Source organism: Anas acuta, chromosome 7 (assembly GCF_963932015.1).
Source record: "Anas acuta chromosome 7, bAnaAcu1.1, whole genome shotgun sequence".
Lineage (NCBI taxonomy): Eukaryota > Metazoa > Chordata > Aves > Anseriformes > Anatidae > Anas > Anas acuta.
Genome location: NC_088985.1, coordinates 29,912,440 through 29,929,563, shown reverse-complemented (window position 1 = coordinate 29,929,563; position 17,124 = coordinate 29,912,440). Strand labels below are relative to the sequence as shown.

Here is a 17,124-nt window from a genome sequence, read left to right as displayed (position 1 = left end):
GGCCGAATTCAATTTCATATTCATAATGGAAATCCAGTGACTGAACATCTGGAAAGCAATGACGTGTGCTGTGCTTCTCTCAACAATTTTGGCTGCTGAACCAATGGCTGCTTATAATCTCCAGCTGTTTGTGAACTAACATTTTGATAAAGTGACCAGCAGGACTATCCTGAACTGTATGTTATATGGCTCCTTGCAGTGTCTCTGGCAGGTGTCATTTGGTTTTCTTCATTATTGTTGTTGGTCTTTTACACTGTATGATTTAGAAAACCTCATTCCTCTCTCACAACACTCCTTCCCCTGAAAAAAAAAAAAAAGCCCACACCTGCCTCATAAGATTGAAATATGCCAGAATGCTTGCATTTGTCTTGACTTTTTTTTTTTTTTTCCAAAAAATGCAGTTAATTTCAAGATGTGTGCAGATTTCTTCACTTAAAACCAACGTTACAAATGTTAATTGCTTCCATTGGCTCTGAAAAGTTCCTGTTTGTTTTTCAGCCTACGAGAACATCATCAGAAAGTATTTATTCCAGACCAGGTTCCAGTATACCTGGCTCACCAGGCCACACTATCTATGTAAGTATTTCTCCTGATGAATGAGCTCCTTGAATACGAAATACTTCATGCTCAAATAAATCATATCTATACTGATGCTAATGCCTTCATTTCAGTGATTAAATTGTTAATATTCTCAGCACCATTACAGGGATAGTTTATATCACAACAGGCTGTTTCCAGGCCACATAAAGATTCAGTAAATCTCCTGAAGCCACTTGGTGATGTGAAGAAGGACAGAAGGCAGACAGGTCAGCTGCCTGACCAGATCTTAGAAACTGCAGTTGGAAATACATTCACAGAAAGTTTGCTCAAAAATTTCAAAGGAATTTTTTTTTTCTCCTCTTCTAATACCAATTTTAGTATTTACCACAATACTTCAGTATTGTCAGTGCCCTTTTTTTCTTGGCAGAGGAGTTTCCAGGGTCAGAAGAAGTCATCTAGTAGTTCGTATCTAAGGGGGCAGAGTATGCCCCCATGCTGTGCATGGATGAATAACAGAACAGCTCAGCCTTCTCAGACTTGCTGTATTTCAATGCATATAACCTACACTTCCAAGAACTTGCTTGCATTTAAGAGTCCGTATAGCCTTTGTCCTCGTGTAAAACATGCTCCAGACAACCTGCACAATATCCAAGGGAGAACTGGAAGATAACAGCTAAGGAAGAAAATGACAGGAAGGCAAGTTAGTGAGAGTCCATTATGAGGGGATCAAAGACAAAGGTTATGTTTGGAAGAAGCAGCAGACACAGAGGGCAGACTTTCTTTTCTGTTACCTGCACTTAATACTGAATCACTCATTTTGTAGATAACCTTAAGATTATATAGGTGACAATGTAAGGCATACAGATTTGTTACCTGTATTATAACGCAGAAAAATTACCAAAATTACAGATCTCCAGTCCTAAGCTTGAGATAAGTGCTAGTTCTTCAGTGCATTTCAGCAACAACCTAAAAAAACAGCTTCACGCTGCAGCTGTCAAACCACAAAGCATGTCCCAGAGAACTGCCATCCTTTCTGGTAATATCACCTGGATAAGTTCATGAAGCTTCACCTACTGCTGAACAACATAGTCTATAGGGCAATATCTGGAGTCTGTGAAAGTATCTATAGTAATTTACATGGGATTAAAAATATCCAGACCTATTTGCAGCTCATTAACAAACTGTGGTAAACACATTAGTATAACTACCTATTTACCTAAGGTTAAATTGGTTTATGGTACTTCATTATACCTGGTGAGTGAAAACTGAACAGATTTGAGGCTGTTTTTAGAAAGTGGATTTCCTAACTATTTCAAGCCGTGCTTCTCAATAAGAACTATTTTGTATTGTATCTAATTTATGGCATTATTTAAGACTCACCAAGACCAGTAGTTGTTAGAAAAGCTCAGGAAGGTAAATTCACTTAAATCTGAAGATATTATGTGCTAGTACTCAGGCAGAACAGAACTGAATGTGAGTAGAAACAGATCAGCCTTGTTTTCATGTGCAGCCTACTATGAATAACTAAAAAACCTAGTAGAAAAGGTGAAAAGCAAATTGAATATTCCCTATTAGATTTAAAAATCAAGTTTACTTCTGTAATGTAGTTAAGAATGTATGATGATCTTTGTTTTTAACAAGTCTTCTCTTAATTAAGAGAAGATATTAGCTACCTAAACAATATGTAAGACCTCTTTCCAGCTTCTTCTGATGGGTACACCTCTCTTTTTAGAACTGATTTCCTACTCCCAGTTTCGAACTAGTCAAGAACTCCTCCCAGATATAGTGATAAAATAGTCAGTGTTAGTACTACATAGTATCCTGTTAGTAAGCAAAAAATGCTTTAGTTAGAAGTTTGTGCATAGGTTAAGTGATGAATGCAATATGATAATTTCAGTTGGGAGCTTGATGCCTAGTCCTGACAACTAGTCCTGCTTGCCTTTTTATTTCCTTGTAATGAGTTGTATTTCCTTTTGTGTGCAGATTTATAGGTTGGCGTTCTGTCTGTGGTCTCCTGCATGGAATCCTCTCACAATCTCTGTGATCTGCAGTCTAAATTGATATTATCGCACATTTTACAGATGGGAAAATAAGAGCAGAGGTGAAATGACTTGCCTTAGGCCACAAAATGAGTCTGTTATGGAGCTGAAGTTTCCAGCTCAGTGCTGTTGATAAGCAACTTTTGTATGACATCTGTATATGCAATGTTCTTTCTTTCCTAAGCTCAGAAAACACTGCGTGCTTTTAGTGGGAGGCCCACTTGGAGAAGAAACAGAAGCAGCCACTTTGTGTGTAGAGTGCCAAAAAGGGTTTTCCATAGCAACAGTGTGATAACAAATACACAAAATCATAAATTGTGTAAAATAGAAATTACCAGTGCATTTGTGTAAGTTAATTTATGTTCTGTCTTTGACCTTCAGGCAAAAGTAGACAATGAGATCCTTGATTACAAGGATTTAGCAGCCATTCCCAAAGTCAAGGCCATTTATGACATTGAACGTCCAGACCTAATTACTTATGAGCCATTCTACACTTCCGCCTACGAGGACAGACAGGAGAGACAGAGTCTTGGAGAGGTAATGAACCAACAAGCAACCCATTCTGCTATAAGCTTTACTCAAAGCCTGCTACGCTTCTATCCTCTTTTGAAATAATTTCTAATTGACACTCTTTAGAATTGTTGCTGCTGCTGTTCAAAGTGCTTTTTGTGTTTGATCTGGGCTTAACGGGGACAGTGATGACGATGCGTTATGTGGGGAAGCTGCACAGTTAAACACACAGGTCCACTTCTTGCCTGCATTAACGCTAGCTGCTGACAGAGGAACAGGGAACAGGTTGCAGGCTGTTTGTCTGTGTCTCTGCTCACAATTCACATGCATATTCTAGCTTTTGGGTACAGCAAAATCCAGACCACAAGGCAAAAGCCAGCTTGGTGTTGTGCTCTGTACCAGGCACGCTGCTGTAGAGCACCAGTGCTCACAATAGGATATGAGGAATGCCATAATGTTCTGTGGCAGTAACAGGGTTAAGAGCAGCAGAATGCTTTCTCTCTTGCATGCCAAAGGGAAATATATTTCCAGAGCACTTTGCCAGACATACGTACAGGATAAAATTTGAAATAGGTCAGGATGAAGTGCTCTTCCACCTGGAAAAGCAGGTTAGTTGCAGTATGGAAATAGCTGCCTCACATTATAAACTCCTGACATTTAGTAGATTCTTTTATCCTGTCACAAGAAAAACAATCGTCTCATTTATTTTATTAATTTTGTATTTAAAGATATCTTTCAGGTTGTATGGTCCCTCAGTTTTCTCAGCTGAACTTCTATAGCTGCCACCACTGTTAACATGGTTCAAATGCAGATCATGAAGCAGGTTTTGTCAGGTATTACCAGTTGACTGTAAACCTAGTTTCCAGAATGCAAATCTAATGGGTGTGGAAATAAACTTATTTGCAATCTCAGTGAATTTAGCTGACAGTGACTGAATTAAGTATGAAGATATGCTGAGGAAAAAGGAAGTACAGTAGAGCATTCAGGCACAGATGGTATGAAGTGACTAAGATATTCTCTCTTAGCAAAGCATTCTTCTAACGAATAGATTGGTTTTCTCTGCTTTTGTACTTTGTTTATTGATATTTTATAGGGCTAATCTTAAATTATGAGCTATATCATAAGTTAACATGAGGAAATTCAGGAGACTGTTAGCTCAGGAATACCATAGGTGATAATAGGTCAGAATATTACAGAATTTCTGCCCTCAGATTCAGGCTGGCAGCGAATCCAGCTGACATATGATTCATAACTCCTGTGAGATGCATTGGTGATCTCTGACCAGTTCCAACAGATCTGAGCCATTCCACAGAACCATCTACAAACACAAATCTCTTGTTAGTCACAGAGGAAGAACTGATTTCGCCCAGTTTTGTTAATCCGTAAGGGGATGCTGCTCACTGATAAAGGCATATGTCTGCCATTATGCTTGTTCCGGGAATAAGCAAAAGCCTTTGGGGTTTTCTTACCCTGTGTTATCACCAGCATTAAATCCAATTAATTTCTTGTGAGTACAGAAATTTGTTCCCGACACAAAGTGGTTCTCACCATCTTTTCAATAGATCTGAGTTTTCTACCCAATGCTACTGGTGACTACTGTGACCTTGGGCAATTCACCTCGCCTCTCTGTGCCTGTTTCTCCTTCCTTCCCTTTCCCTTATGAAAGCATAAGCCCATCAGGGGTGGAGTGATCTCTTACTTTGTGTTTGTGTTGGTGTATATGAGTGACACTTAATCTTCAAATATCAGTTACCATCATCCTTAAAAAGCAAAGGAGGTGACATGTTTAGTCATGGCAGGGATTTACAGACTGAGTAATTTAGCCTGCATTATTTTTGTAAAGTGTTTACATGTGGTGGGGTTAAATAAAAGGTGAGCCTGACCTTAAGCTTGCACCCTAGAGATGCCCTTTACATAAATTAAAAATATATATATGAAAAAAAATCAAACTTAGGTAAGAAAGATGTGCGTGTGTGTACAAGGCAGGTGTCTAAGAGCAACCAAAAGTAACCCAGTAGTGGAGATAATCCTTAAATTACAGGGAATAAGCTACAAGAAAATTGTATACTTCAGCTACAGAAAGTGTGAAGAAACAGCATGAGACATTATTCTTCATTGCAATGGAAGGGAAATGCATTGAAAAGTTTCTCACCAACAATCTGTGGTGTTGAGTTAAATCCCAATTTTGTTTTTTTTTTCTATAAACCTGTGACGAAAAACGCTTTCACATAGCACCATCTAGCGGGAACTGGATATTTTAGTTAAAGATACTGGATGCTTGAGTTACAGATCCTCCAGCAGCAAGAAGGTCGTGAAGAGGAGGTTTAGTTTCTCGGACAAAACAGATGGAGAAATGAGCCTGCTAGTGCTCTGTGGCTGTCTGAAGATGGTTGCCTGAAATCAGTACTTTTTTTTTTTTTTTTTTTTTTTTTTTTTTTGCTACTGAGGCTGACCCTTAATGCAATGATAAAATTTCTAGAAAGTATAAGTTGCTCAGGTTCTTCAGGCCTTTAACTTCTGCCATGCTAGCAGCAACCTGATTCACACAGGAATCAAGTCTTCCATCAGCTCTGACTTGTGCTGCATAAATATTGAGAGAAGCAATGTTACCCTGCATGTTCTCTGGTTTTAGTTTTCTGTCAGCTGAGAGCAATGACTCTATGTAGCAGCTTTCAGTAAATAAACTGCTGTAAAATGAGAAAACTGCTTTTTTCTAATGTGATAGATGCTTCAAAATGGAGCAGGCATCATACCTGGTAGTTCATTAAAAAGGAAATTAAAATGAGATCAGAACAAAGTGCTGGAAGTTGCATTGTAAAATTACACCTGTAAAGATGGCCAAAATGTTGCACGCCAGAATTTCCCAAAAATCAGAGTGATCTGCATGACTGCAGGCATCAGAGCAGCCCCGTAGATCTCAAAGTGACAAAAGATAGAGCCTGCTGCGGGGAGTAGAAGTTTTGCTGTAAACTTGTTCACTACAGCTCTACCAAAGTTTGTTGATGTTGTTTTTAAAATCTGGAAGATATCATTTTGTGTTTCCACTGGCTTACTATTCTGGAACTTTGTCTTCACAGTCTACTGCAGAGCATATTTTGAACTGACTAGTGTAAAGACTTGTGCAACAGAACAGATTTTAAAAGACTTCATAAGCCCTGCAGAAACATGACTCAGAATTTAAAATACAGCAGTTCACCTATGCATGATGAAACAATGAGTTGGCTGCAGAGGGTGGTTCCATTTCCCAAAAAGCAACGAGGTGATGTCAGATAGTGATGAGTGGAAATACCTGAAATGTTGGTCATGGAATCAGCAAGTCACTTTCTGGGTTGCCTTCCCAGTCTTAGATTCCTGTGACAACCATTTACATTGCCTGAGCAAGTAGGCAACAGATTATGGAAATGTGGTTATTTGCAATAATCACCAGTGTGAACAGCTCTGTGAGAGTTAATGGTCTCACACTGCAAAATGTAGAGGTGAATTTCTGGTTATTACCTGAAATTGAGCATACATTTTACACTAAATATTATTGTGCATTATTGTAATAGTTAAACCAGAATCAGCAGTTTTGGTGCTGAGACATTGTCTTAACGGCTATGTCATCCTATAACAACTGTGGTCATATTTAAAAGCATAAGCTCTTGCCATGTTTGCTATGGCAATTAAGTAATATGGAAACTTAATGCATAAAAGAATAAATATTTTAAATCCTGATCTTCCAGTTTCAAATTGTCTTGTGATAAAAGACACATAACCGGTAATCATACGTGGCCTTTATTCCTGTTTATACCACCAATTTATGCATGATCTTATGCTTCATTTCTAAAGGTATGTCTTGCCTCAGTTTCCCTATCTATGTAATAGAAACGCTTCATAACTATTGTGCATATTTCTTACCACTGGCTTTTGCATACTTCTTTCAATATACAAGCTGTAATTCCTGTCTGTGCTCCTTGCATAACGATGGATGAATACAAAGCTAACTTAGAGATCATATCAAAGAAATGTTGATGACAACTATGCGCTGCTTTGCATTGGCTGTGAAATGTAAGGCCTTGAGGAAAATGAGATTTTTGCCAGACTCTGCGTGTTGGAGGAACAGCATGCTTCATCCTGGAAGTCATTCTCTATTTCTGACGCCATGCAAAGCTTTGAGTTAAGGTTATTTACTTTGGATTTCCACTTTAAAGATTTCTTCATAACAGGCATGCTTATTAAATTAATAACCCTTTCTGATTCTGATCTCTACAGACATGCTTTAACTACCACAATGATTAGATGGTTGAGAGATGTTGTTTCATGATATCTGACTGAATTAATCACACTTATAAAGATTCTCCCAGAGACTTTAATTGCTTCAATGATTTATGGACCAGTTCCTGAGCAATGTGGAAAAAGCAAGTTACGGTGTTATGATGGCCTCAGTAATGTCTACCTTGCCACTTCATACTGCTGTATATCCGTGTATCTGCAGCAATGTCTGGGTTGCCATTTTCTAGCCCAAAACATGCACTGTTGATTCTGTAACCTTATTTTTATTTTTTATTTTTTTGTATCTTTGCAGTCTCCAAGGACATTATCACCTACCCCTTCTGCAGAAGTAAGTTTGGTGGAACATAATCTTACTATGATTACAATTGCTCACTTCAGTAAATGCAGGTGTAGATTTTGTTACCCATCTGATCACTTTCTGCTATGTAGAAATGTTTTCTGAATATTGAAATTTAAGGAAAATTAACTCTAAAAAGAAAACATTAAGCTTTCATTGACAGATTGTATGAGAAATGAAGCTCGTGCCACTACCCAATTGTTGTCTATAAAGCAGAGCCACTTGTCCACCAGAGGTCACTTCTTGTACATTGATCCTCCTGGTTGCCACAGGCAGGATCTCTGGAGATGGATGATTGACATGAGCTAAAATGCTGCTCTAAGCATTTAAATAAGAAGACACGGCTGCTACTAAAACATATGTAGTTTTGCCTTGAAGGAAACATAACTATGGTTTGGTTTGGTTTTCCCTGGGAGCTGTTTTGAACACTATGGTAACATTAAATATTTGTAAAGTTATTTGTCAGGTTTCTATAGATGCTATTGCATAAGCATTTTCATTTTAGGGGTGGAGAGTATTGTTTGTTTGCCACATAAAAGTCACGGTGATTGCTACGTGGTTAAAAACAACAACAAAAAAATGGGACTATAAAATTTGATGTAATTCTTTGTGCATTCAAATTGCTCTCATCCCTTTTCGTCCTGTTTTGCTTTGCTTTGTGTGTGTTTTTTGTTTTGTCGGCTCTGGGTTTGTTTTGGCTTGTTCTGGTTTGTTTTGTTTTCCAGGAAACAGAAAACTGAGTTTTGCTGTAGAAGAAGGCTTCATGTTTTCAGATGGTTGGGTGGGGGTGTCAGATCTAATTTGAGTACTAAAAACCCTGTTTGTAGCTAGCTGAGACACATGGTAAATTAAGCCACAGAGCTCTGAGCTGCCTCTTTTGAACTCTTGCTGGTCTCCACCTTAGCTAATTGAAGGCTGGCTCAGGAGTATCTTCTGCCATGTGCTGCAGCACAGGCATCCTCTGAACAGGCATCTGCCCTTGTGGAATCACAGGAACGTGGGGAAATCTAGGATTACATAAGATTTAATAGAAGTTACCCTAAATGACAGGTGCAGTTAGAACCTTCCAAGACTCAACTCTGACACTGACTATAAAAATGGATCAGAGTCTTTGAACAGATCATTAGCAATCAGTGATAATGAAATGGGTTGAAAGCTTAGGGAATATTGTTTCAGTAGCTTCTGTTGATATCTGCAGATCCACAAAAGTTGAGCATTGCTAAAAGAAATGTGTAACACGCATTTATATTTACTAGTGAATTCTTTTTAATTGCTTCTATTCTGCAGGGTTATCAAGATGTTCGGGACCGCATGATTCACAGGTCTACTAGTCAGGGCTCCATTAATTCTCCAGTGTACAGTCGTCACAGCTACACACCCACCATGTCACGTTCCCCTCAGCATTTCCACAGACCTGGTAAGGGCAACTGCATTAGAAGGATGTACAAAAGTAGTGTTTATTATGTCACTGAGTGGCACAGAGAAGCATTTGTTTCTCCTAGCAGTCATTTGAAAAATAGTATCAAATTTTAATATCTTCTCTTCTCCCTGTGTTTTTTGTTCATGATTGATGCAGTCTTTTGCCCTAGATTGATGAGTGTCATGAATACTGATCTTCTGATTTTATTTCTGATTAATTATTTTGTAAATGTGTGTATATTTGTAGAAGTGAGCAACAATTTCCAGCAATGAAACACAACCTTCATTCAGGAATTTGGGAAAAGTATCACATCTTAGAAACAAAAGTTATGGCTTGACTATAGAGAAGTCACAAATGTAGGATTCCTCTCTCCTAAAAAAATATTTGTATAAAATAAATAATCCAGCATATTCTGAATTGTTAGTCAGTTTTTAAACATACTCATAGTTTGCAAGATAGATTTCTTTTTTAATTGAAACCATGGACAATTGCTAGAGGACATTAAAACAAACAAACAAAAAAAAAACACAAAAACACAACTTTTATTATTGATTTAGAAATGATGCACAAGTTCTATGTATAATACAGAGAACGTACAGTCATTCAGGTTCCAAGAGCATTCAAATTACTGGTTGTGTAATATGAAAGCAATACGTGAAAATTAAGTGTTCATCCACACCCAAATTGCATGAAAATGTATCTGTAAATGTAATTCATTGAATACTTTTCAAGATTGATTTATTCTTTATGGTAATGAATTAAATCTTTGTGACCCATTTTTAAAATAAGTGATACAATCGTGCAGTTCCATCTTCCTTGGTGATTGCAGACGAACACTTAGCATGCCAAAGGCCCATCCACAATAGCAGCTGCAATTTTAAAATTAAAGATTTATTGTAGAGCCACCGCTGTGGAACTTGAGTGCTGGAGCCATTTCCTAGTAAGGGTGGGCTGAAAGCAGCTAATTGTGTCTGTCAGTGAATGCCTTATTTAATGGGCCCAAGGGAGGTGGGACAGAAGCAAATTGTGTCTGATAGTTAGTGCTGACAACATGACTGTGTTTTAAGATGACATTATAATGAAAACTGAAAGAGACTTATAAAGCATGAAAAAGCTGCAAACTTCTGTCTCTTGATTCTTGCAATTTCAAGGGGATTTCTCTATTTGTATCAGTTGTATCAGGGGCATGAACAAATCCAAGACTTATTCCAGACCTTATTGTGATTGATTTTTTTTTTGTCTGTGTTCAGTCAAGGATGTTCCTCAGAAGTAGGCTCTGTTTGTGTAACTCTTTGATGGGCGGATGGGCTTAAGCCAGAATTTGGGTCCAGATGTAAAATCTTCAAAAGTTCACAGCCCGAGGGATTTTCCGAGAAGATATTTGTTCAAGCTTATCTCTGTTCAGATGATCTCATCTTTGGCTAACCTGTTTTTGTTTCTCATATGACACAGTCATAAATCTGTAGAATTCTATAGAATTGATCTTTGCTACCCTGCTTTGGGGTGATTGTTAATTTATAATTTTCCTCCAGTATTATTCATATCGAATAATAGCATGTGTATATTTAACATTCTTTTCCTAATATCACTTCTTGTAATCATGTTATTTGCAAGAATAACTTCTCTCTGAATAAATGCGGTGGCCCCAGGTAACTCCTCTTTGGCTTCCAGCTAGCCCTTGAGAGAGAAGTGAAGCACTGTGTTGACGTTGTCAGCATCAGGTTCTTCAAAATTTGAGTGCTACAAGTTTTGAAAAAGTTTGCAGCCTTTTCCGTGATGCCCTAGCTGACGTTGGCAGCATTTTTGGAATGCTTTAAAACAATAGAGGGCAGCTTGCATGCCTCTTGACTGATGTGGAATTGGTCAGGCACTTTTCAAACAGCTGCTCTTTTAACTAATTGAGCGTCAATGTTTGTGATATTTGCATGATGGCAGCAGGCTATTTTCTGGTAACAAAGCATAGATAAGAAGCTCATTAAGCAAGTAAATATTACGCTGAATTAGTAATGCAGTTCAAATCTGAGCCTCTCTTCAACTACTTGCTGTAATTTTGTCTAATGTTTATGAACCCTTTGGTACGTCTTTTAACCTTTTTTTTTTTCCTTCCTCCTTTTCAGAATCCTAATTGTTTAATGCCTTTTTTTTCTTCCTTTGAAGCCTCCTTCCCTGCCTTTCTCTTATTATTTTTCTTTGTTTTCATTTTGTTCTGCCCCCCGATTCCCTGCTGCCGCAGAGCTGCTCTCTACTGGTGTGCAGCGGTTGTCATACCTGCGCACTAGCAGTCTCAGCTCCGCACACCATGACTCCCGCCCCAACTCCCCCTTCCGACACCACTTCATCCCCCATGTCAAAGGTAAGGAGCCAGGCCTCTCCAAGGAGTACCCTCCGGGCTGGAGATTTATTAGCATTCTGTCAAAGCTAATGAGGTGCATCTTCGTAAGGTTATCATTGGCTGCGTAGCTGAGCATGCCTCAAAATGTGCCGTTACACTTTAAACTCTGGTAGAATAGACATAATGTCCTTTCTTAGAGGAAATATGTCATTTCTAAGGGCCCTAGTTGACAAGTCATCAAGCAATTTCCCTGTTAGAAATACAGAGGGAAGCATTATCATCTACTTCTTAGAGCCTATACGTGCCTAACTTGGCCTCTTCCTAAAGTAATATGTAACAACCCCTACAGCAACTAGCATATCAAATCATGTTCAAGTTCTTAAAATACACGTTTAAAAATTAACTACAACTCCTGCCTGAATGAGACCAAGGTCACCCAAAAAATTTTAAGAAAAAAAAAAAAACACACCACAAGTTATATCAAGATCAGTGCCAATAAGGAAATAAATCATTATTAATCGTATTGGCAATAACTAGTGCCCAACAACATAAAATCCCTAGGCCTCTCCTCAACTAGTGAGAATCAGCAAACTCTGCTGAAGTCAGTAGAGTTGCAAGGATTTACCCTAACTGAGGATTTGGTCATTTCTCATTTTTTAACCTGTAATTTTTTGTTATTTGATTTGAGGGTGGAGTTTTTTCTATGTGTCCCTTCAAGGAGCTCATTCAGCTCAACAAGCTTGTAGTTTCTTGCTTTCTCTGGATGTGGTTTTACTTTTATTTCTATTGGAGCATTCTCTGGCTGTGCTGTTTCTTAATGTTGGGGGAGACAGTCATAGCTTATATCACCTACAAAAGCTCAAGAAGAGGCAATTACGTATGTTGAGCACAGACTCTATTCTGGCACCATTGATTAACACAGATAATCAGAAATTGGAGTTAAAAACAGTTGCAAGGCAGTTGTTGCCATGCGCTTTCAATAAATGCTAATAGATCTCAATGTTATCTCTCCTGAAACATTCAGATCACCATTACTAATTTTAGTTTAGCTTGTCCTTAGGTGATTTTTGTTAATATGCACTTCAACTTTCCTAATATGTCACTACAAAAACAAAAAAACACACCTCACTTCAAACTTAAAAGATTGGGACCCTTAAAAATAGATACACAGCTTATTTCAGCATGCAGTTAATCCATAATCCTTGCAATTTCAACATTTATTTTTTTTTTTGCTGTTAACCCAAGTTACTACCTACACTCTTTCAACTGGCATTTTCATTCTTTTTCTGTTGAGAAAATAGCTTCTTCAGTAGATAAATCAGAAGAACTATTGAAAAACCATGCCTATTGTTTTCATGTTTCAAAGATATTCATGTGTAGATTAGCCCTGTATCTCAGCTATTGGTGCAAAAGGCTAATTGGAATTGTAAGTGCTATAGACAAGGGGGTGAGTATGGTTCTTACAAAGTAGATGTACATAGAACATTGTAAGAATCTACCGTTTTCTGAAAATTTTACGTAAAGCTCTTAGGCCTGTACAGGGTTCACATGTAGTAACTAAGCAAGGCTCCCAAAGCTGTGGCTCATATCACTGTGACATGTGCACCATCTGAGGATGTGGTGCATTTGAGAGGGGGCAAGCAGCAGGTGCTTACAGTTTGTATTTCACATGGCTCAATTGGAAAAGTAATCTCTTAATTGCCAGTTGAGGAAAAAAGCACCTTCTTAAGGTGACCTAGAGCACTTCAGTTTTGGTGCTTCAGGTTAGTGTGGTGGGAATGTCCCCATGGTTTTCATTTCCTTTTGTTTTTCTTCTCTGTGGAGGAAGGGGGCCGCTCAGTAAAACAAAAAGTACGCTCTTGGGCTTCAGTTCACCACTGCAAGCTGAGCTCCACCAGAGCATTGAGCCAAACTCAGACTTCTATAAAAACATACATAGATAAAGTAACTTGGGATGTTTTTATTAGTGATCTGAAATAAAGCATGTAGTAAAATTGCAGGCAGAGCTTCCTGATGACATGCAGACTGTGAGAATAGCAGCCAATAAAGAACACGAGCAACAGCTTTTTCAGTGAGCAGTGCAGCCAACTGTAAGCCGTGCTTCTGAGTGATGTCCATCCATATCTGCTGGAAAAAGGAGTAACCATGAAGAGAACTTGGCTGTTCTTGTGGATGTTAGGTTGGATAGGACAGAAGAAGGAGATGCTCCAGCTAGAAGAGCCATGTAGAGATGTTACAAGACCTACAGGGAATTGGTAGATTCACAGCAGGATGAGCGACATAAGAAAAGCTGCAGAAGTTTCAGAGAAGGATCATCAAATTATTGCAAATCTCATAGTGAAAAAGTTAATGCTGTTAATTTATTAGCACTATCAGATGGAACGATTTGATAGTGATATTTACCTGTGTAATAGAAATGTGTGGTAACAGTACTTTCTTCTATATAGCAGGTAAAGATACAGTAAGGTCCTACAGTACACTGAAATTAGGCAAAAATCATGATTTCTCCCATTTGTTTAAGTTGAAGATAAGTAGGTATTGGAATATCTTTGTCTTCCCATTGCTACAAAACACTGAGAGGTACAAAAAGTCAACAGGCCTGAAGACTTTCATAATTTTTCCAGTATGTTAAGTGATGAGTGGAGCACTGACAAAACCCAAACTTTAGATGAACAAATGTTTGTCATGTTCCTGAAGTCACAGCAAGCTCTGGCTTGTCCTTTGAAAAGATTATGATGGAAGATAGTTTGTAACCAGATGCACTCAGAAAACCCACATGGTGTATATATGTGTGTATGTACTATATGCATACAAGATTATAGGGAGAGAGAATGTTTTTGTTAAATAAGCCCTGTGCCTGTCACAACATGTAGGAGAACATGTTTTCATAGGAGACAGTGTAGCTTGCTCTGAATTTAATTAGGGGATTTGGTGTGGTAATTTTTTTTAATCATTCAGGTAGTGTTGAGTGAAGTCCAGTTGCACTGTATTATGTGTCCTCTTCACTACTCCATGTTCTAATATAGCTATCGTTACCCACTGGTGGGTTGAGCTGGGTTTCCCACATGGTTCTGCATTTGTTCTCCTTGTATACCAAGTGTCCACATAGCCTCTAGCAGAAAAGAGAGATCGGTCTGGTACTGGCTGCACCTAGTGCAACTCCCTAATAATCTTGTCTGTGGTGGTTTGCCTTGGATATCATAACCGTCAGTTTTCAAAGTTTAAAGAACTGCCTTATTTTTACCCTTGAGAGTAACACCTCTTTTTCTACTAGGGAGTCACCCCTGTGAATACATCTGAGATGAGAACTGGAGCACTGTCTGGAGTTAATTAGATGTGATAGATATGTTTACAATGATTTAACAAATAGGTATCATACATCTTTGTACTTGGCCTTTTTTGAAGCCACTTGTACTTTGAGCAGGAAGGTAGAATTGGTGTAAATTTGCTGGAAATATTTCATAAAGCTGTAGTGTTTTGTTTTGTGTTGATTTTTTTTTAGGAGTCAGAGAATACGGGTCAAGCTAAAACTGCTATAGTAAAGGGGCGTAATTTCCAAACAGCATAATGATAATGAAGTTGACAGTTGACACATACACCTGTGTTATTTTGTATCATTAAGCCAAAAAAGTTGACATTTACACCAGTTCACGTGTTTATGTACAGCATAATGTTTAAATCAGTGTAATACTCATGCCTTGGAGACAAGGCCAGATTTTAAGGCCTTTAAGAACTGAGGGGGCTAAATATGCCTAAGGAGATCTTAGTTAGAGTTTGTTGATGTAATTTACATGTTGAACAGGCTGAAAGAGGGTATAATATACATCAACTCAGACTTCATTTAAACTCATTTGGTCTCTCCATTGAATTTGGGCTTGTCTCAATAAAGTACTGTCTTCGCTATGAAAGAATCAAAACAAGTCCGTGAATGAAAGAAACCCTGACCCTACTGAAATCAGAGACAAAACTTTCATTGAGACCCAGGATTTCATCTTACATGCCTAGAATTTTTCAGAGGCATTCAAGAAGATTGCAAAGCCCCCATAAGATTTCTGTCTGTAAAGAGCACCAAGTTAAGGGGGGGAGGTTTCCTCTACTCCCAGACCTTCCCATAATGAATCTACAGACCTCCATAGTGAATCTGGGCCTTGTTTTTCACAGGTTCCTCCTTTCCTGCCCCAAGACGGGTCTCTGAAATCAAATACTCTGTGCGTGTGATAAATTTCCAGGGTTTTGAGGATGTAGCTGAAAGTTCTGCTCTGGAAAACAGTTATGATTTGGCTGCTTCACGACTTTCAGACTTGTTTGGAAAACATGGGCTACACATTTGGATAAGCTGATGAATGGCAGCTGGACGAAACATGAAAAGGACTTAGGGCTTAGGTTCTGTTGAGGTGGTTTTTTGTCTGTTCAGAAGTAAAGCAACTAAACTGCAGGTTGACAGAGAGCTCAGTGTTGGTTGCATACTGACTTTTTTTTAGCCTGATTCTGTGAATTTAGCTTGTGAATCACACGGTGGGCCTAGTGATTGCTGTGCTCAAGTGACTGATATCTGTTAAAATAACTTTTTTTTTTTTTTTAACATCCCCCATCTACACACACACACACATTAAGCTTCATGCCAGGGGAGCAGGAATTAGATTTTCCCACAGCATTGGCAAACTGGAGTGCTCTCATTGCTTTGTGGAGTCAAAACCAGTTACAGCTTATTCTGGGATATGAAGACAGGCTTTTGGGTGTAGGCACAGCAAAGAACCCCAGTGCAGTGGGCTCAGCCCCTACTTTTACGTAAAGCTGCTGGCCTCAAGGCACTGGGAGGTAAGTACAGGCAGGTTAGCTCTGCTTTCCTGTCTACATATGCCCACTCTAAAGACATTGATACTGAAGATACACAGGCTTCTTCCAATTTATGTAGTCTGTCACTAAAGAGAATACATTTTCTGAAGCAGTATTGTCCAGAGCATTGATTCTTCATTTCCTTTCAAGAAGTACCCCCTGAGCCATTTTACATTTTAGGTAGTTGAAGTTAGTAAAGATTTCTTAATAGCCTAGGGTGCTCTGTCTGAGGACTCTGTTCTTGGAAATTTCAGTACAGTTAGCCTCTGAAAGATTTCATGGAGTGCTGCTGAGTTTTTTTGTTTGTTTGTTTTTTTCCACTTCATCATAAGCATGTTTCTGTGGTGCATCATTTTCACTTGATCACTAATTTTCTTTGAACTTGGAACTGTTTTTTTCCCTCAGCACCAAACCCAGCAGGACACTTCATATGCTTGAAGTCATAAGAAAAGTGTCCTTATACTGAAAAACTGACCAAAGCATGGCTAGTCATTTTTGTTCACTTCAAAACCCTTTTATGCATTTTCTCTGATCTCCTACATGCGTTAAGATCAGGGACCCAGAACTGCTAGCCTTTCCTAGTCCCTCAGGCACTATCTAGTGTTCAGCAAATGCCTACCAAGCCTGTGTTATTCTAGAAATCATTTTAGACTCGAACAGTGCCGTTTTCCTACCAAAACATTAAAAATTTCCAAGCAACTGTAACATGAAGTTCCTAAGGTTTTCTGTTCCTAAGACCCACTGTAGATGGTACCTGCTCAGGACAGAAGCCTATACAGTTCTGAGCAAAGTTGAAAATAATTTATTTCTATTTACTGAAAAATGGGTATATGGATGA

General features: G+C 38.5%; 1 protein-coding gene across 18 annotated transcripts in view; it reads left to right on the top strand.

The window, feature by feature from the left end:
- Positions 1–17,124, top strand: part of ABLIM1 (actin binding LIM protein 1) — a 186,542-nt gene that overhangs the window by 148,966 nt on the left and 20,452 nt on the right. For 10 of the 18 annotated variants that reach the window (XM_068688679.1, XM_068688678.1, XM_068688680.1 and 7 more), the window contains 5 exons: positions 499–576; positions 2,961–3,116; positions 7,654–7,689; positions 8,986–9,115; positions 11,352–11,471. In XM_068688679.1, coding sequence (XP_068544780.1) covers positions 499–576; positions 2,961–3,116; positions 7,654–7,689; positions 8,986–9,115; positions 11,352–11,471 — 520 coding nt within the window. The remainder of the gene's footprint in view (positions 1–498; positions 577–2,960; positions 3,117–7,653; positions 7,690–8,985; positions 9,116–11,351; positions 11,472–17,124) is intronic. The other 8 variants (XM_068688685.1, XM_068688686.1, XM_068688673.1 and 5 more) reach the window with 1 other exon arrangement.